Genomic DNA, 20,264 nt, shown 5'->3' with positions numbered 1-20,264 from the left:
ACTTTTTTACGGCCTTAATAAGATCTATTTGAAAGAGCTTAGATTTAATATTTGTTTTTATTTTAAATGAAGTATTGCAGATAAAAATGCCCAAGCTGAATATATCAGATATTGAACTTGACTCTCAGTTTTAGTTTTAAAAGCAAATATTCTTTACGTACACTCGGTGAAACCTTACCCTCTTGAATGTTTTCTCTTTTTACTGTAATATATGCATCTCTATCAGCTCTTGCATGTTCATGCTCGAATCCAAGCAAATGCTTGAGCTCGTGATGAACAGTCTTCAAGGTGCCACACCCCCCTGCTAGCGAAACAGTCTGCGGGCTCTCGTACGTTTCTTGTTTTCCAATTAAAGACCTGGAGTAAGAAAATTGAGGAAGTATCTGGAGGATACATTTAGAATGCTTTTTCAACCAACAGTATGACAATCATGACCCATGCCAGAATTTGATTACTAAGAACTTCAGATGAGTGTAATTCACTATCTCATAGTTTTTTCGCTGATCGTATTAACATGACCTAATTTGATCCTCGAATCAATCGATATTTCCTAACTTTGAATAATGCATTATAATTCCATATAGTCCCAGTAATCTTGACATTTCAGCACGTAGCTCCATTTCTGTGTACACCCGACTTTCATTGAGCATACTCCTTAAAAAATACGAGCCTGGTAGAACTGAAATACAAAAAATGTAGGCCTACATATTACCGTCGCTTCGGAAATTGTCACTTGCGCATTGCAGACATTTACAAATGATTCAGAGAAACTCAAGAGTAATTTATGACTTGGGAATGAAAAAGCTTTTGTGCACATTACAGAATCAAATCTTCAAAATCAATTTGATGCTCACGAACATCCATCAGTAGTGTCAAACTTAACATAATGTCTTTCATTTGTTTTTGGTACAAAATCAATACATGTGGTTTCTGAGACCATCTTGACAACTGTTTCTATCATCGCTACTCTGTCTTGTTCTAAATGAAAGACAATATGAGTCTTGATTCAATGACAATTTGTTGGAGTTTTTCTTACAACCAAGTCACTTTTCATCTCACATGTTGCAAGACAATTTAATCCAAAGGAAATTTCAAACTTTCCAATAAAAATCTATTTCATAACGTAATCTGTTATTTAACAATATTTTAACTCAAATTGTTAACACACATAAATATATAATGAAACTCACCAGATGATATATTATAATCGTAAACATAACCGATCTGATATCTTCCATTCACTTCATTGTCTTTCCATAATGTCGTGGTAGATTCAGTGGATCCATAAAAAAGATCAAAATCATCCTCATAAGCATATCCATACTTCTACAGAGATCATGGAAAAATCAGTAACATTTTGTTTTCAACGTAGATAAACCTATGCGTTCTACAAATAATTAAAACTAGACAAACATTTTACGATCAGAATATAATTTGAAAAGTTTGGAATGCATATGCATGAAACTTATTTTTATGATTCATTGTATTTGCTCATTTGAAAATAGTATTCAAGGTTTTAAAAAAAATGGTTTTAATAGAATGAATCAGAGATGATGAAAAATTTGTACAAATGTAAAAAAGAATACCTACTCCAGACATGCCTTGGACCTGTGGCAATGCAGTCTGTAGAAAAACGAAGAGAAACAGTCGCCGAGCTTACTGATAAAGTGGAGTAAACGACGCTGGTAGTTGACAGGCCAGTCTGGTTAACGTAGACGAAGTACGAGACACCGTCCACTACAAGACGATATATTATATTTATATATAGATGACCCACTAAATATAAAAATATTTTTTTTCTAAAATGATTTCACTGTAATTGTTTGTATTTGTGAAGCACGTTCAGTTTCAAATGCTGCACGCATGTCGCAATATGCAATATGATGTCATAAGTGATTGCGTGAATGCCCTTTCAGACGTCGATAACTTAGACAGTTTAAAAACCTTTATCGAAGTACAGATGATCATATTACTTGTGTTATCTGTATGAGCCTGGCATTTCAGCAGTGAGTCAGGTCGCAACATTGCGTATAGAAACCTCGTCCACGAAAACACGTCTCAGCTGTCTCATTACTAGCATTAATTTAAACTTTAGAATATTGTTCGTTATCCTATCCCACACGGTGGTTCAACACCGCTGGACGTTTGTTTTTCCTACAAGTATACGATACCATTGCGGCGTGACCATTTACGACAGAAATGGAAAAGCAGTCAAAGAAATCTAGTGCCGGTGAGGTATCTTATTTTTGTTTTTTCCTAGTTACAACTCGACAACGACTGTAAGCTGTTAATAATCGCATAATTATTTCCGAAGAACTTTGCCGGTTTTACTTAGCGGTAAATTTGCCTCGTAGACTATCTCAAATGTATATTCATTGCACATTCACAGAAAATTGCCACTGTTCAATGCCTTTTGCAGAGCTTTTTCTAGTCGTGTTATTCACATAGTTTCTATGTGGCAAGGTTAGATAATTATGCTGTGCTTTGACGTCGCTTGCGTAGATATTATGATGATATTCGCCATTCAAAATCAATTATTTTGTTTCTTTCCTCAGACCAGAAGATGCTGATTATTGCGGTTATTTTTCTCTTGGTTGTGATCGGCATAGTCGTAGCTATACTTGCGCTACTGATGCAAGGTAAGTGGGGTATAGCGAAATACACCGCGATAGGTGCTCAAATAACGCCAAACAACGACAGACTTCATTTTGGAAAATTTGAAAGATACACACTAAATTTATGTTTGGCGTTAAATCAGAAGTCACGGCGTTTATTTTACGGCCCGTGGTTGGCGTTAAATAGCAGTTTACTTCGCCTGACCCGGTAATTGTATAACCCATCTAAAGTGACCTTTCTTATTGATTGACGTACAACGCGGGACGAATATTGACTTCAGTAGTGACTCTGTGTAGATAGCGAAACTGGGCTTTTTAATGCTGAATACTAAATATTCGTGCCTTTGTTATATATCATAAAACTTTAAATAAATTAGACTATGACTGAACATATAGTGATATTTAATTGGTTGGTTGAAACTATATAAATTGTTTTTCAGGAGATGACTCCATTGATCCAAGATTTTTTGAAAAAATGTCATGTGAACTTGAAAATCCTTCAGCTATAGAAGCAAATGCCTGCTTGAGTATGTTTTCTATTCAAGATTTATAAATTTGAATATTACTTTTAAAAGACAGCTGCGTATAGGTAGTTTTATTTCATTAGGCCTACATGAATTTTGTACCTTTCGTTATTATATATTTGTGTCATTTCGCAAATCACTATTAATTTGCAAGCACAGCGAATCAATCCATTTATATTCAGGGTCAAATTGTACGTTCGTTTCATCAGTTTGTGATACTTCCTGTCCATTCGACTTTGAAAGTGATCCTGTAACTGGATGTCAAATTAGTTGCGAATGTGCACCTGCAGGACTTTTCCAAGGGGATGTGAGGTTCCTTCCTTCGCAGGTCAAATCCATGTCTGAAGTAGGTCTTCGTATTCTGAATTTATACCCATTCTCACCATCTTCGATTCATTCTGTCAAAAAACGTTTTTTTTTTGCCTTATCAAATAAACAAAAACGAAAAATCATAAAATCAAAGGTTTCCCATTTGTTGCTGAATTTTTTCTATTTCTTTGCAATTGGTCCAAATGCCATGAAAATACGGTTATTAGTCATGTAAAACAAATACTTCAGCTTTATTTGAATTCTTTCTCTATTTTTCACACTTTTCACCCTCTGTTGGAATAGTGTGTAGCCAATAGCATGTATCATATTCATAACCAATAACTTTCAGTAATTTTTTTTTCTATCAATTCATTTGTGAATAAAATTTACCACAAGCTTATAAATAGAGTATCGCACACTAAAAAAATTAGCATAATGTGCTCTTTTCAAATGGGAATCTTTTATCGAGTAGATATTCAGATGTGCCCTAAAGCTGTCTTCCACAAATTTATTGATAATGTGTCTACAATTTTTATGCTCAAAGTTCTGTCCCAAGAATTTCAGTAAGATTGAATTTACTACATCATAGTTTTTTTTTCTGATCATATTGACTTGATCCTCTCACACAATACTACACTATATTTCTAATTCTATAATTCTTCATGGCGTCAGTGGGTGTTGGCACTTTGATCATCTTCCCTAACTTTGCTTAGGGATCAATCTTCTAATTCTGTCAATTTGTAGAATTCATATTCGATGTTAAATATAAGACACTACTGATTTTCAATACTTTCTGTAGAGGTACGGATACGTTGATGAGGACGATTTTGATCTGTTTTATGGATCAGCTGAATCTACCACTGTATTATGGAAAGACCATGAAGTAAATGGAAGATATCAGATAGGATATGTTTTTGATCCTGCCGTTTCACTGGGTGAGATTTGCAATTACCTGCACTGAGTTTATTATGCTCCAGTTTAACCATTTAACGTTTTATCATTGAACAATTTTCCCATTTCATATTAAAATAGTGTATTATGATCAATTTTACAAAATAATAATATTTGGAAAAAGTCTAGACTTTTTTTAAGTTTTTTTCTAAATTTCGATTAGACGAGTAATTAAGAATATTGTATTTATTCAAACTGTTTTCAGCTGTCTGTCTGAGTGATGAATTTCAAGACCAAATTATGTACAAGTCTTTTTTACTTATTCAGTCAGTAGTTATGTAGATGATGCCTGACTGTACTATATTTTTTTAATCTAACAAAACTAGTCATTACATTTGAAATTGATTGTTACCTGCCTGTAATTGAAAAATTTCCCCTGATTAAAATGTCTTGCAACATGTGGGAAAAAATGTTGGTTGACAGTAAACTCAAGAAGTTTATTTTTTATTAAATTAGAAAAACGTAAGGTTGCTGTCATAGAAAAAGTTATCAAAAGGATCTCAGAAACTACATGTATTGATTTTGTACCAAAAACAAATGAAAAACATTACATTACATTCAACTCTGATCTTGGATGCTCGTGAGTATCAATAAGATCTTGAATAATTCTGTCAGTAATGTTCACTACGACTTTTGCATGGATTTTTTATTCGTATCTGATCAGTGGCGTAGCCAGGGGGTGGTTTTGCAGGTCGAAACCCTCCCTTTTGAAATTAAAAAATAAAAATAAAAACATTTTTCTGTATCATAGATAGCAATTTTTCGTGGCTTAAAATGCTTTTTAGACACACAAGACTACTAAAAACACGCTTATTCAAGCGTTCGATCGGACCCGCTAGCAGTTTCGATCTAACTTGGCAAAAAAAATTTCAGAACCCCCCCTCTTTGAATATTTCTGGCTACGCCCCTGTATCTGATAAAGAACTCTCGAATTGTGTCTGAACCACTTTTAAATGCAGCTGCGATGCCCAAGTGACATACCCGTTACGAACATACCTGTTATGTGCATTTTTTTGCTTTTCAGCCTTTCGATATATATTATTTTAAGGTAGATTGCTCAAAGCTAGGTTTTGCGCACTTAAAATTTAGGAGATTGATGTATTAGCGAAGAAACAAGGGAGAACTAATATGCCAAAAGATACTGAAACTATATGGACAGCTATTTTGGGGTAGAGATACAGACCTGCCCAACCTTTTTAGTATGATCGGCCTTTTTCACATTGCGGATCGCAAATATTTTTCATCAAACTTAATACCGGCCAAGTTCAGATTTTGGTATATTTTACATAATAATAAAAAGCAAGTATATTCACGAAAAATCAATCAAGTCAATAATTAATTACTGGATACATAGTAGTGCTGGGTAAAATATTCAAATATTGCACTGAATGTTAGAATAATAGTTCTGCGAGTTATGAAAAAAAGAACTCAACACCAATGTCCCCCAAAGTGCAAGATTTGATACATACACGGGAGAAAGTCTCGAACCCTACATCAAGATGTAGATGGACAGTGCAGTCTAATCAAAATCACAAATCATACTTCAACCTTTATAAAATACTAGTAGTTTAAAAGTCTGCATAGCACAATGCTATGCTATGCAAACTCATTATAGCACAATCCACAGTAAACAACCTGGCTGGCTGCATGAATGTGGTCTGTCAGCCTTGGCCCAGAAGTCAAAGACTTCCGAACCGAAATTTTGTATAGCTCAGTATCAATATCAGTGAATGCTTGTAAAGGGCTATTCAACGCAAAAAGTACCAGCAAGCGTTGTATGGAAAAAAGTTTATGTTAATGACATCAGGGAGACAGCTATTGAGTAGAAAATTCTTTGTATGTTAAGTTCTTGGAAATAACCTCATTCCTATATTTTTAAAAGAAAATGCATCTTTTTCAGATCATTGGTTGGTAGCCTCGAGTATTATGAGTCCCCGCAGATTGTTTCGCTTGCTTGGGGATGTGATCTATCGAGAACTGTTCATCATGAGCTCAAGCATTTGCTTGGATTCGAGCATGAACATACAAGAGCTGACAGAGATGCATATGTTACGGTGAGAATGGATAACGTCAAAGAAGGTAGGATAGGATTTACCTATTTATCCCTGCGGAGGGTAAACTTGATCATCCTGTCATATGTAAAACCACAGGCTTTCATCCAGTTACCAGACCATGTTGTGTATAGGATTAGTTCGCCAGAGTTTGATTTAAGATGCATGAACTTAATGGTAGTGGAAGTTGTAACCAATCAGCAGTTGGTTACCTAAAACACTTCATGATGGCTGAATCCAACCATCCTCCTGCACATAATTTCTTCTCCACAGGATTTGAACCGCAAACCCACACAGGGTAATTATTGGTGCAGTGGCAGGCATATTCTCAGCACAGTGCGTCACACTGCTAAGTTAAGGTTTCATAGATTATCCGTTAACGGATTTTTGCTATCAAGGCTAAATGTGTAAGCTTATTCAAATAAATAATAATATACGCAGGAATAATTGTATGCTCAGTAATACCTTTAAATAAGGGTTTTATTAAACAGATCTATTTTAAAGATTTAAAAAAGTTGATTTACAAAAATCCTATTTTAGGGTTATAATACAAGCTCTTTTTTATAAAGTCTTGACACCACTGAATTATAATTGTCAAGTTTGACCAGATAATAACGTTTAATTTGTTACGGTGACGTTGGACCGATAAATTGTATGGGTCTGTTAAATTTTGTGTACAGATTTGTCCAAATATTACCTCAGGAATATTAACTATATTATTTTATTTCAATTTGTAGGTAAGGAAATGAACTTTATCAAATTAAAGAAAGATACAACCATAAAAATTGGAGTACCTTATGATATTGGGTCAGTGATGCAATACTTCAGTACATTTTTCATGAAAGCAAAAAATGCGTATACCGTGGTTGAATATGGAACAGAAAAAGTACTCAAGTTTACAGAAGATCATGATTTCACTGAATATGATGCATTTGAAGTTAACAAACTTTATGACTGCCTCGATCCAGTTACAACCGGTAAATAATTTTCAAATTAACTTGATCATATAAAAATCCACACACAGCTTATTATCCTATGTTTTCCACAGGGTTCGAATCTTCCTTCCCTTGGCAGGATTCTAATAATCATAGATCTATAGGACAGAATAGTATGTCTTCGGCACACCAACATTGATAAAATAAACTTTGGCCAAATTTTGCTGATCACATGTCTGAGATTGAATGCAATCATAATAAAAATCAGCCTTCATTTAGCTTCTTATAACAGCAGATAAGAGAAACACCATTGCAAGAATGTTTATATTCGCCTACCTTTACTGCAAATTCCAATTATCGGTAGTATATTAATGATTTGTACTAATTTCTTTGTTGGACATTACTTGAATACATTTGATATTTCTGTTTGAAATAATTTTTTTGTAATCTATAACAATAGTGAAATATATCGTTTTAGCCATTGATGAGCACAAATTTTATTTGTTTTTGTTCTCGTACGTAAACTACATCTCCCAATATCTCTATGCCAAGCTGTTTTTGTTTTGTTCTCCCAAAAATGTTTATAGAAATTATGTCATTGAAATTTTCATTTATCGATAATATCAGATCTTATCCAGTGACGGTCTTGCTACATAACAATAAAGTTTGATGTATTCATAGTTTACAAGGCACAACAGTAATTTCTATTTGTAGAAGTCACTGATACTTAATTCTGATCTTCAGCGACATGGACCGAATGGAGTGAGTGGTCACACTGTGATGCAACTTGTGGAAAAGGAGAAAAATACAAATATAGAAGATGTGAAAATGCTGAAGGAAAACATGGCATTGGATGCCCTGGTACTAATTATGATTAACTAGGGAATTTTCAATTTTAATTCCGAGCTTTTTGGACAAAGTAATAAATCAAATAAGACTGAGGTTTTTGAACTTGTGACTTAATATATTTCTTCAATACAAATTGACGGCAATGCATTAGAACGAATAATCTATCACCACAGGGATTCTTAACCTTTATTACTGTCCTATTTACCCCTTGATTAATTCCAAAAGTCAAATTTAACCCCTCAATTCTATATACTATTGGTTGTATTGTATCCCATGTATGCTATGAATAAAATATGTGAATGGCAAAGTTAAAGGTATATGGCCTATTCATATTGAGAGCATAATAACAACTTTTAAGCTGGGTCACGTACTTTCTTACATGCAAAATTGACCCTTACTGCTGGGTTAAAGGGGTAGAATTACTCCTCCTTGAGAACCCTTTAACATAAAATTACTACAGGGTAAAGTTTTTATGTTATGTGTGTTTAATGATCAACAGGTTGTGTGACCATATTTGTGTGTACATTAACGATCCTAACATCGCTGAATGTTAAATATAAGCACTATACTTCTTTCACAATAAGATCAACAGATTTAATCATTTTATGTGTTGAGTTATAAACTATGGCAGATTAGAAGTAACTTTTTAGCAAGGATTGATACTGCATGCCACACTCATTGTGTCATCGCAAATCCCAAAGCACAGTTTGGTAACCAATTAAAAAAGCTGAAGGGATTTGGCAAGCCTTATGTGCATGTTTTTATTGTGTTACGTATTTTGCATTCTTACTTTGTTGCTCAATCTATTCATTTACAGGAGAACCAAGTATAACTGAACCTTGTGAATCTGCGACAGCTTGTCCACCCAGGGGTGTCTGGGAAGAATGGGGAGAGTGGGGTGAATGTATGAACAAATATGGAGGACAATATCGATTTAAGTGTGTACTTATTTTATGATATTATTTTGGGCAATATATATGGTACTCCCGTAGTATGTGAACCAAGATGGCGGACACCGTAACAGAGTATGTGTACCTGGTTAGGGTTAGGCCATAATTTCAGGTACAAATATTATGAGAGTCACTTGGCTAGTCCTCGAACTCGTAATAGAACTAAAACTCAGGAAAATTGGAATAAAATTATGACCTAACCCGACCTGGTACACATACTACGTTCCGGTGTCCGCCATCTTGGTTCACATACTACAAGGGTACCATATATTTCATGTAGATTTTCAATGGCTTTCTTAAAAAATTTATGAATATTATCCTATATTAAAATCGATTGTACGAGCCACTGGTTCCTCCTGTTTTGGGTAAACAGCTATCTACCAGTGTCAGGGAGAAGTTGAATGAAATTCCCATTCGTCAAAGACTTCGATTATCTAATCTAAATGGAATGAATCAAACGTTTCATTAACCAACTTACGTAGTTTCATTAACCAGTTAGACTTATCCAAGGGAATGGATTCGACTTGGGTTTCAGAATCAGTTGCTTGTACCCACAATTGCTTGCACTGATCATTGCTTTAATCCAACTTGTACTATGATAAACCATAATTTACAATTTCATGTTTCATTTTTGCAGGGAACGTAAATGTACTGTATTTGGAGAATGTGATGCTAGTAAGGGAAGTATGGTGGAGGATTGTGTTATCGAAATTGAGACTTCTACAACTTGGGGAGCTTGGAGTACATGCTCTGCCACTTGTAATGGAAAAAGAGTGAGGTGATATATGTATTGTATACATTTCTTATCCTTGAACATGAATCAACCAATTTTTCTGCTAAATTCTCAAACAAGATACATTTCTTCAACTGTATTTTAGGTTGAGAATTTGGGCCTAATCCTTCATGAAGACATGATTGCGAAACGGTATTTGAATTATAAATAATAACTTATCTTCTATATCAGACAGAAACTATGTGATGGTCAAATATGTCCTAATCAAATACCATACTATGGCCTTTGCAATACTGATTGTGCAGTAACAGCTCCTGTTGAACAAATAACATGGACTCAATGGACACAATGTTCTGCCTCCTGTGATGGTACACGATCCAGGTGATGTTTATTTTCTTCATAAGAGAATTTGGTCATGCACACTCACGCATAAGGAGAACCCACAACTCTGAGCGATCACTTTAATGCCAAGATTTAATAAAGTTATGGTGTCACATTGTGTGCAGTGGTATTGACGCAAAAAAATGCACCAATGCATGCTTACAGGTTTTACTTGTAATATTTTATGAGCGATGCCTTAGATGTTTGCTACAAATAAGGCTCCTGGCAAGATGTCACTGCAGTCATATGTTCTGTTGGCATAGCGTAACTAATCTATTAGAACATTGGTTAGCAATCAATTTTCTACAAGCCAGCAGAATCCAACCGATGTAATCTGGGATTGCACTGAGTATGTCTTTAATACACTTTGTCTCAAAGTTTTTAATATTGTAGAACATGATTTACGGTAAATTTGAATTAAAAAAAAATGATCTCTATTTGAAATTATTCGTTTCAATCTGATTCCTGCATCTTAACCCTGATCAGAGCTACTGATGGATGTTTTATTAAAAATATCTAGAATCTTCACATGCTTATTTCATTTTCCTATTTATCATTTGTCAATATAGCTGGTTTCAAAATGCTAAGCACTAAGCAATTGCATCCAATTATATTCTCACTAATTATGCCTGTTGATTCTATTACTTGCCATCTATGCGCTAAAAAATTCAATTAGTTTTTATGTTTTCAAATTTGATATATTTTTTCTACAGGCAAAGATTGTGTGAAAATAATTTTTGTGAGGGTTCGTCTCCTGTGAAAGAAGAATGCAATGTAGGAAGATGTGGAAATCAAGATTGGTTTTGGAGTGTTTGGCTTGATTGCACCGCCACCTGTGACGGAACTCAGACTAGGTGAATGTCAGACTTCGAAATTGGTTAGGACGAGTTGATGATTATATAGTTAACTATGACCTCGAATGTGGTTACCAGTATAATTCAAATATGTAAATATGAGCTAATTGCATGGACATCAATAGTGGGGAGTCACATTAAGACCGAAAATGCTTATATTCAAATTCAGAAAACTATAAAAAAAAATAGAGATCCAATATTCTTAACTATTCTTGTTAATTAAGGTTTAAAGTGTGCGGACAGTCGCTTTGCACGGGCGAAAACTCAGTAAAAAGAGAATGCAATACTGGTTCATGCACAGTGAGTGAAAGTTTTTCACATTCATCAACATTGTACATGACAACAACAACACCTGGATTATATTCATCAACATTGTACACGACAACAACAACAACACCTGAATCATATTCATCAGCATTGTACACAACAACGACAACAACAACCACGCCTGAAAATGCAGGAGATTGGGGGCTTTGGTCAAGTTGTTCAGCTACTTGTGATGGCACAAGAATCAGGTGAATGTAATATTGAGTGGTAAATATTCTATATTGGTGTATATGTTGTATTCTCTAAAAGATGGAAGTATTTGCTTCTTATATATAAATATTGAAAGCTGAGGGAAATTCAAATTTATTTTAGGGCCCAATGAGATATTTCTAATGTCAAGTTTTCATAATTAGTGGCTTCTAAATCTTGTTTATAAGTAGTTACACACATGTACAGTTCTTCGTTCAAATAATGAGGTATCTCTGCTATGCAGGCAACGATCATGTAGAACATTCTGTTACAATCCTGAGTCAGAAACAGAGAATTGTAATGTTGGATTGTGTAGCACAAACAGAGGGACAGATGGAATGGATGAGAGTGAGATTCTTATTATTCGTAGAAAATTATAGTGGAGTCTCAGGTTTCTAATCAATATATTTCTGGCCATAATTAAGGCACACAAGGCAGCTGTAGTTAAAATGATCTAACAGTAGATATTAGCTGTAAAATTTCATTTAGCAAGTGTGAATTTTTTGTTAGTAATAATTGTAAATGCTATGAGACCACAGTGCTTATTATGTGGTTGAGTTATCACAAAGCATATTTAAAATCAACATACATTTTTGTTTGCATGGTCACAACCATACCTACTAAAAATGATTAAAACCTGGTTATACAATGATTTGTTATTGATAATATTCTTTATTAATCTATTAAACGAAAATGTTTTAGATACCAGCTTGTTTGATGTAAAAGAAGACAGTGTACCAGATTTATGTGGTGGGGCAGGTAGTCAGTGGTATTTTGGTGATTTTAATGGGGATAGAAGAACTGACGCAGCTTGTATTGAATTGGACGGAAATGTGTAAGCCAACTGACTATCCTTTAAAATTGATGAACGTTTTAAACTAAAACTTGAAAATCTGTGAAGAATCATGGATACACTAAGGATTGTATGGTCAAGCTCTTCACTTTTCATATCTTTTTTATTCGTACTAACTTTTGAGGTAAAGGGTAATAGTATTGAGTTGTCTTGAGTGGTCTAGTAGGAGTTGATTTGTACTGATTAAAGAGAGACTTGAAACAGTAAAAAGTAGTACAGAGAGTTAATACAGTAAAAAAGTTATTAGACAGTGATTTACCTATACCATAACTGAGATATTTTCTGTCTGGTGCATACAGTGACAATAATTAATTTACTGTAGACCTTGATGACCGTAAACCCTTTTTTTGCTACTCAATCTTAATTTATAAAATCCACTTCGCATTGAAGGGTATTAGTTTGTACCATGAATGATACTATTTGTATAAGATTTTCTGCGAGTTGTTGACACCAATTAATGTTTCAGTGCAATTGGACATACAACAACTTCTGGTTCAATGACAGAACTACATTGGAAAGGTAAAATTTCACCTTGTGCAAGTGCAGATATTTACTTTGGAGACGTTAATGGGGATAGAAGAGATGATTTTGTTTGTAAAGACAGTGCCAGAAGGTGATTTTTCAAAGTTGTGTCCTTTTATTGCAACTCTTTTAACAGAATATAGAATAGAAGTTTCTGATGATGATCCCCTTTATACCTAACTTCAGAAATAATTCCGGGTATGAACAAATTATAAATGTTGGTATAAATGGCAATAAAATGTTTGTAATAGTAATTGAAGTATCGACTTCGCTAAATCGTGCAACATTGGCTGGAATCGGCAGTCAGCCATTGTTGATTCACCATAATCAATCGAAGACAATAAATGTAATTTCAGCTTTTACTTGAATAAAATAACATCATGAAAAACATGTGTAATATTAACAGCTTAGATATGCTGCCCCATACATCGTGCTGCCCGGGGCGGTTGCCCCTTCCTCCTTATTAGGTATAAAAATCTTATCCTATCTATATGTGTGAATTTTTTTAATTGATTAGCTCTATGTTTGATTAATTCATAAAAAGCAAGGAGAGTTTTTTTTAAATATGTTGTGTGAGAGACACATTGTCTGTGTTCATGCATACTTTTATGTCATACTCTATAGAGCAGTTTGCAAAGTTAAGTGACATGCAATAACTTATTTTGTCCAACAGAAAACTAATAATCAGATACACAACAGAAGCAGGTGTGTTTGGAGACATAGAGGTTGATGGCGGAAGCTTCTGTACTGATCCTTCAGAGAAACTATTTGCATTGGACATAGATGGAACAAAAACAATGGACTTACTCTGCCATTTTGCAGATAATCATATAGAATTAAGGCTTAATTCAAACTTCCGGCCTTTCTAGATTATTCTGTCTTGGAAAGCTGTTTTGGATAAAAAGCCATCAAGAAATAATGATCTGGGATTAAGAAGTAACAATACCACATTAAAATTTCTATTTGTCGATATTCATATACATATATATAATACAAATATATAAAAAAAAATTGACATTTTTTAACGTTGTGTTGTCTGAATTATTGAAATATATTGATTTTACGTTTTGTGGTGAGATAGGTACAGTTTTAGATTTGTCAGCTCATTAGCCCTTATTTAATTTATCACTATCAAGAAGATTGGTGTCATAGCATATAATTTGGAGAAAAATGAAGAGTAGTGGACGAGGTCAATAATGAATACCAGTAACAGCAAGGGCCCTGAGGAGGATACCCCGCGGGGACTGGTAAGGCACGGCAGCAGTGGTTTCCTACTTGGATATCCTGAGATCTACCACTCAAGTAACTGGAAAGAATTTTTATATATGATAAAAAGTTTATTTAACTGTGAAAAAATTATTGCAACTAGAAAATGTAAACTGTCGAACCACATTAAGAAGTGGAAAGTTATCATGAACTCATTTTTTTAAAGTGCAATTGTGTTCGTGTGGATAAAAAGTGATGTTTTTATTAATATATAAAAAAAAAAAAAGTAACTGGAAAGAAGTTTCGGTATTTCCCTTATATCACAACTTTTGAGTTAGGATATCGTGTTTAACAGTGTTAAAAAAGCGATGGACAATGAAAACTGGTACGGTTAAAAAGCAACACTGGCATTATTTTATTATAGCACGGCGGCAATACATAATTCATGTGCAGTAATATTTCCCGGTTAATTGGATATATTCCACACTCAACCGTTGGCGGTTCAGAATTTTACAGGTGACTTGTAATAGAAATAGGTACGTGCCACATCAAGTGCAACAATCCACATTAACATAGGTTTTTCCAACTTTTAAATACCCAAATTCTCATGTTATAGGCCTAATAGGCGATTGAAACATTCTAGTTGGGTGTCCATGATAATATTGATTATGAAATCGAAATTACCTATTTAACTACAACGAAATCATTTTTTACTTGATGCCATTTACAAAAAATTTGCCTTGTTTGTTGAATTTATCAAATGCTGCCCTTTCCATCGTGTGTAGCACCAGCACAAAAGTCAGATTACCTATGCTTTATTTTTATGTCACATTTTAAATCTCATTCGAAGTTATTGCTACCTCTGAATTTTTATTTTTTATGTTCAAATTTTGGTTACCATGGCAGAGTTTAAAACAAACTCTCTGTTTTTCAGTTCAAAAAAGAAATCCCCAAAAAGCAGATCATTGCAGTTGCTTTTCTGGTAATCGTGATCCGTATAGTCGTAACGGCGCTCCCGTAGTTGTAGCAAGATGGCGCACAACCTGCTAACCCAAACCTGGTACACATACTGTGTTCAGGTTGTGCGCCATCTAGGTACGAATACTACGGCAGCACCGTCGTAGCGATACTTTGGCTTCTTATGCAATGTAATTTTCTTGTTAAGGTGATCCACTCACACATACTCAATTTTGTCATTTACGTAAAAAAGATGGTGTGGGACAGCGGATCGAATGTTAATAGTAAAATATTTCATAATGATACACTGGATAGTCAAGCAGTGATATTTTCTTGCTGGCGACTGGCATGGTATAATGAAGTCTAGCACAACGCCACTAGACTAGACTCTGGAGAGAGCTGAATTGTTTACTATGTTTGATTTCTGTTCAGAAAAAAGCTAGCCAGAAAATACCATGTAGTAAGCATATACATGATCTCACAAATGAGCGGTTTAAAATAGACAGAATCCAAGATAAAAGTGAATTCAAAAAACCTACGTCCTAATTTTTGAAATTATTTGTTCATCCTTGAAAATAAATCAATGTTGTTTGATTCAAATATTAATGGGTAGAAATGAAAAAGCAAAAAATGCACTTCTGTATCAATATGGGGTATAGGCTAGGGGAAATTGACCCTATCTGCGTGTCCACACACTCGTGTTATTACCGTGTTATTGAACACACGTTAACAGAGTGTAACTCCGGTCTAGACTCCTTCAGAGGTCAATAAGCACACATGTATTGTAATATCCAATGTTCGTATATTTTAAAGTTGCACAATCGAATTGATCCAAATAACAGATAACGAATCACACTTAAAACCTTAGCAAGTTTGTGTGATGAATACTAATTTCTACCAAACAAGGAACAATCAACGAGCAACATTGAGCGATGTAATATACAGGCTTGTCCATGGGACATATGTTTCTGTCCCATTGCCATCCCATAGCAATTATGCCTGTCCCACCCCATCCCATGGGATTCCCATTGGAACAAAATTCAATAAAAACTGCTAAATTTTGTTTTAGCGTCTACTAAATAGGACTACATGTACGAATAGACATACAAAACAACAAAATTTACGGACATTGTTAACTTTATATTCATAACTATTATACATGTGTTCATCAGCCCCTTCACGAAGTAATATATTGTTAATGCTGAATATATTTTGCTCTTTATAACTAACAAGAGAGCTATGTTCAAATATAAGGACACGAAATCTATAACAAAATGTATTATCATCATTTTCCCGAAAGGTTTTCTTGTCCCACATGTCCCATGGGAAGTACAAATGTGTGCTGTCCCATACTATCCCATGGGACGTTTCCCTTGGGATTCCGGTTTCCCATGGACAAGCCTGGAAATATATCATAAAGGAATTATAGCAACGACCTTGTTTCAGGCAAATAACATTTTTTACACACAGCACTATTAATAACAAGCGGTGAAGAATATTGAAACATACAGTAACTATCCTTATGTACTCGCTACCATTTAATAAATAAGTAGTATAAATGTATTGTAGCAAGTATTAAATTGTGCACTGTGTACTCTTTCATAATACAATGTCAGAAGGCTGGAGTATTCATACGAAGTGAGATTCTTACAAGCGGGAAACATTTTTGAGACGCTCCTGTATTGGCGCGCGGTAATAGAAATGCATCTCGCTGAACTTCTCCAGCTGAAGTTGGAGAGTTCGTCATTAGCGTTTTGTCGCAAGTCATTTTAATAGGTTTTTAGTATAACATGAATACTTAGGCCTATTGATTAGTTCGTTATAACACTGAGAGTAAATAAGTTTACATGGTTCAGTAATTTAATCATTTTAAATAGCCAAATTCTAATAAATATTCATGTGCCGCTATAATATCATACTTTGACTTATGCAGAAAAGCGCCTGCAATTTGTTTACATTGGGCTTTGTTTCAAAAACTCTTGAAGGCACTGCAAAATTACAAATGAATCTCGAAATCTTCTTAATTGCTTTAATTTACATCATACATCTAAATACAACTTCCGCATTCACCCGCGCTTCTAAAGTCTTGATTTTAAAGAAGGTAAATCGAAGATCATTATATACATGATTCTGGAATACAAATCGCTGTTTTAATACCTACCATATATACAATCAGTAGGTCGGGCGGTGTTCAATTTTCTCGAGTGGGGCTTTACTTGAATAAAGTTGGTGTTAATATTTCGTTATAAACATTTTTTTGTGAACATCTCCTATACATGACATTATAGGAATTTATGAGCAATATACTAAGATGAAAGTAATTTCACTGCGATTCCCTCATGATCGAAACGGCTCGTAAACTTTCTCTTACCGTGTTACGGACCATAAGGTGCACTTTAAATCGTTGTCGCATAAATAGATTGTGCTCCTTATAAGCCAATGCGCCTAATGTATGGATCAAGTCCCACATAACAGTTTTGACAAAGTTTAAGCGGCGTGCTGGAAGATGCCTCTAGTTCTGGTAGGATTTCGGAAAACGTTTCCGCTGTGATAACCACCGAAAACGGCCAATACCCAAGTGGCTACTTGTCTAGAGTCTTGTTTCCATTCAAAGAGTGATTCAGCAAGCGAAAAAATTCCTTGAGTATCTTATTCCTAATATCATGGTAATATAATTCAACTGATAATATTTAGCACACGGCAAAACCTCACAATTTGTACTTAATCTGTTTGTATGCTTATTGCTTACTCATTTTATAATGAATGAGGTAACGTCTACCCTGATCACAAACTAGAAAGAAGCAAATATAATGGAAGTTTTCCAACATTTCTAATGTTTATTTTGAACTTACTATATCAAGACAACCATTAGAAATAGGAGGGAATAAGTACTCCCATATCCCCAACTTCAAACAAATTTTATTTAAGTACATGGTTTGTGGCAAAACTAAATCCAGGCTTGAAACAGACCTGGACTTGGCAGACAAATATTCATGAATGACTATCCCCAACAAAAAAGGTCGACTGTAAACTGAAAAAAATCAGAATATCTTGATTTATAAATTTGGCATTTTTTGGTGTAAATCATGCAATATGCTAAATTTACTTTGTGTATAGTTCTCAAAACTACAAACAAATTTTTTTTTCAACTCCACACTGAGAATAGTCATCAATCTCATCTGCGTCACATGCTACACTTTTGAATAAAGAATGCATCACACAAACACTCGTTTTCAATTTTTTCCTGTTTCAATAAAGGTTATAAATTCAAGATTTGCTTTCATGTTCAGATGGTAATAAATGTAGAAAATTCTCACAAAATACTGATTTTGTAATCTCTAAAGTTTCATCAAAAACCCGATTCTTTAGTTTGATTTTTTTCAAATTATTTCTCACAAAATGTTGTATAGGAATAACCATGTCTGCATCCACTGCATTGAATAAATGATTAACTTTAGTGGAATGAGTTGCAGTGTTGAGACATAAATGATTATTTTGCGATTTTAAGGTTTTTGGCAACTTTATATCTTTGCCATCATCTATTTCATTGCTGTTCACATTAAGTTTGATAATAGCCGGTTCTGAAAGCGTTTCATCATTTTTGCTTTTCTTAGATTTAGGTGAGGTTCTATCTTTATTTCTTTTAGTTGTCTTCTTACTGCGTCGATGCTTTTCAGGTGCTACAGCTACTAGTCTCCCAATTAAAGCATCAGCTATTTGTTCTAAAACAACTTGTTGGTTTTCGCTAAGTTCCGTGTAGTTCGATCCCACATTCCCACAAGTCCATGTTGACTTATCACAAAATGCTTTTGATGCTTCTATCGGAGAAAAAAGCAATTCTTCGATTGCATTTGCAACTGAATCATAGCGTCCTTTTCGAGCAAATCTTTTCAATGCTTCAAAAGCATTTTTCAAAACTTGTTCTGAATCATTTTGTGTTGGCTTTGCCAGCATTTGATACATCACAGGGCTTGAAATGAAAATGTATTTTCTTTTCAGGAGCATTTCTCGTTTTAAAATATCAACAAGAGCTGCGGAAAGTGACGAATATGCCATGCAGAAGTCTTGAAATTTTTGTATCACTTCAAATGGGGCATGCCCAAAATTGTAAAGTTCTCGACAGTCTTCTACTGAGGACCCATTCAGAGGTGAACCCTCGACACTCATTTCATCGCTTTTATGTGGTTGACCCATACAAATGAATAACAGAATATTATTTCTAATACTTCTGTACTTGATGCCAAACAAGAAATAAATTGTTCAAGGCACAACCAATAAACTAATTCATAGAAAAACAAGACTATCAACCAAAATAATAATTGCAAAACTTTAGGATACACAACACTAACAATATGTGTATAATACAGTACCAGTAATACTTCAAATAAGTCCGCATCTGTTACACTGACAAAAGGCGAAAACAGCAGCCAGGACTGTATAACACGTTCGGTACATTTCAATGATTCCTACTAGCGGCAGGGTTAGAAAGATCTTCTATTCATTTTTGACATTAGTCTTTCGGCTCACCAATATGTGTCTGTAACTGGAAACTGTCACATGGTGCCTTTTTATATTTCCTTGGTGACAAACTTTTTTAGTGTTAGCAATCTAAATCCAAAAAGCTAAGAAAAATCGTATTTTAATCTGGGGTCAAATGTCAGGATACAGACCTCTTCCAAAACAACGATTGCTGCAAACAATACTAAGCCCGGACGTTGCAGTCGTTGCAGTACAGCAGTACCGGTACGGTACCGTACCTACGTACCTAACATGTTATCATTAGCGTGTTTCTTGGTATGGTACCGGTACGGCATGACGTGATGATGACGTCGTAGTGACGTAATTTTTGGATGGCATAGTCAGGTGGGTTAGGAATAACATATGCAAAATTCGTTATGCTACGCCAACTGGAAGTGCTTGTGGTACCGGTACCGGTACCAAACTATACTAGACCCCAAAATTCGTTATGCTACGCCAACTGGAAGTACCGTACAGGTACCGTACCGGTACTTGTGGTACCAAACTATGAGGTACCGTACTAGACCCGGTACTGTATGC

General features: G+C 34.6%; 3 protein-coding genes across 4 annotated transcripts; 1 reads left to right on the top strand and 2 right to left on the bottom strand.

Annotated features, from left to right (window-relative positions):
- Window positions 1–104: 104 nt before the first annotated feature.
- Window positions 105–1,865, bottom strand: LOC144411826 (astacin-like metalloprotease toxin 1). The gene is made up of 4 exons (XM_078109433.1): window positions 1,815–1,865; window positions 1,191–1,326; window positions 855–978; window positions 105–357 (listed from the first exon to the last, which is right to left on the bottom strand). Exons 1-4 carry the CDS (start codon window positions 1,863–1,865, stop codon window positions 105–107), a joined length of 564 nt encoding a protein of 187 aa, XP_077965559.1.
- A 63-nt stretch (window positions 1,866–1,928) lies between these two features.
- On the top strand, window positions 1,929–14,060 carry LOC120333888 (uncharacterized). Of its 2 annotated transcripts, XM_039401278.2 has the most exons (18): window positions 1,929–2,230; window positions 2,556–2,639; window positions 3,056–3,142; window positions 3,322–3,485; window positions 4,248–4,383; window positions 4,856–4,979; window positions 6,300–6,478; window positions 7,188–7,427; window positions 8,130–8,246; window positions 9,052–9,172; window positions 9,822–9,962; window positions 10,149–10,298; window positions 11,012–11,152; window positions 11,377–11,667; window positions 11,913–12,016; window positions 12,371–12,503; window positions 12,988–13,134; window positions 13,717–14,060. In XM_039401278.2, exons 1-18 carry the CDS (start codon window positions 2,200–2,202, stop codon window positions 13,910–13,912), a joined length of 2,586 nt encoding a protein of 861 aa, XP_039257212.2. In that variant the 5' UTR covers window positions 1,929–2,199; the 3' UTR covers window positions 13,913–14,060. The 2 variants fall into 2 exon arrangements, with proteins under 2 accessions (XP_039257212.2, XP_039257214.2); XM_039401280.2 differs by lacking the exons at window positions 11,913–12,016; window positions 12,371–12,503.
- Window positions 14,061–18,433: 4,373 nt separating this feature from the next.
- Window positions 18,434–20,061, bottom strand: LOC120333914 (uncharacterized). The gene has a single exon (XM_039401314.2). It carries the CDS (start codon window positions 19,398–19,400, stop codon window positions 18,474–18,476), a length of 927 nt encoding a protein of 308 aa, XP_039257248.1. The 5' UTR covers window positions 19,401–20,061; the 3' UTR covers window positions 18,434–18,473.
- Window positions 20,062–20,264: the final 203 nt, after the last annotated feature.

Source organism: Styela clava, chromosome 15 (assembly GCF_964204865.1).
Source record: "Styela clava chromosome 15, kaStyClav1.hap1.2, whole genome shotgun sequence".
In the NCBI taxonomy this organism is placed as follows: domain Eukaryota; kingdom Metazoa; phylum Chordata; class Ascidiacea; order Stolidobranchia; family Styelidae; genus Styela; species Styela clava.
Note: the sequence above shows the minus strand (reverse complement) of the source record. Positions and strands in the feature narration are given on the sequence as shown.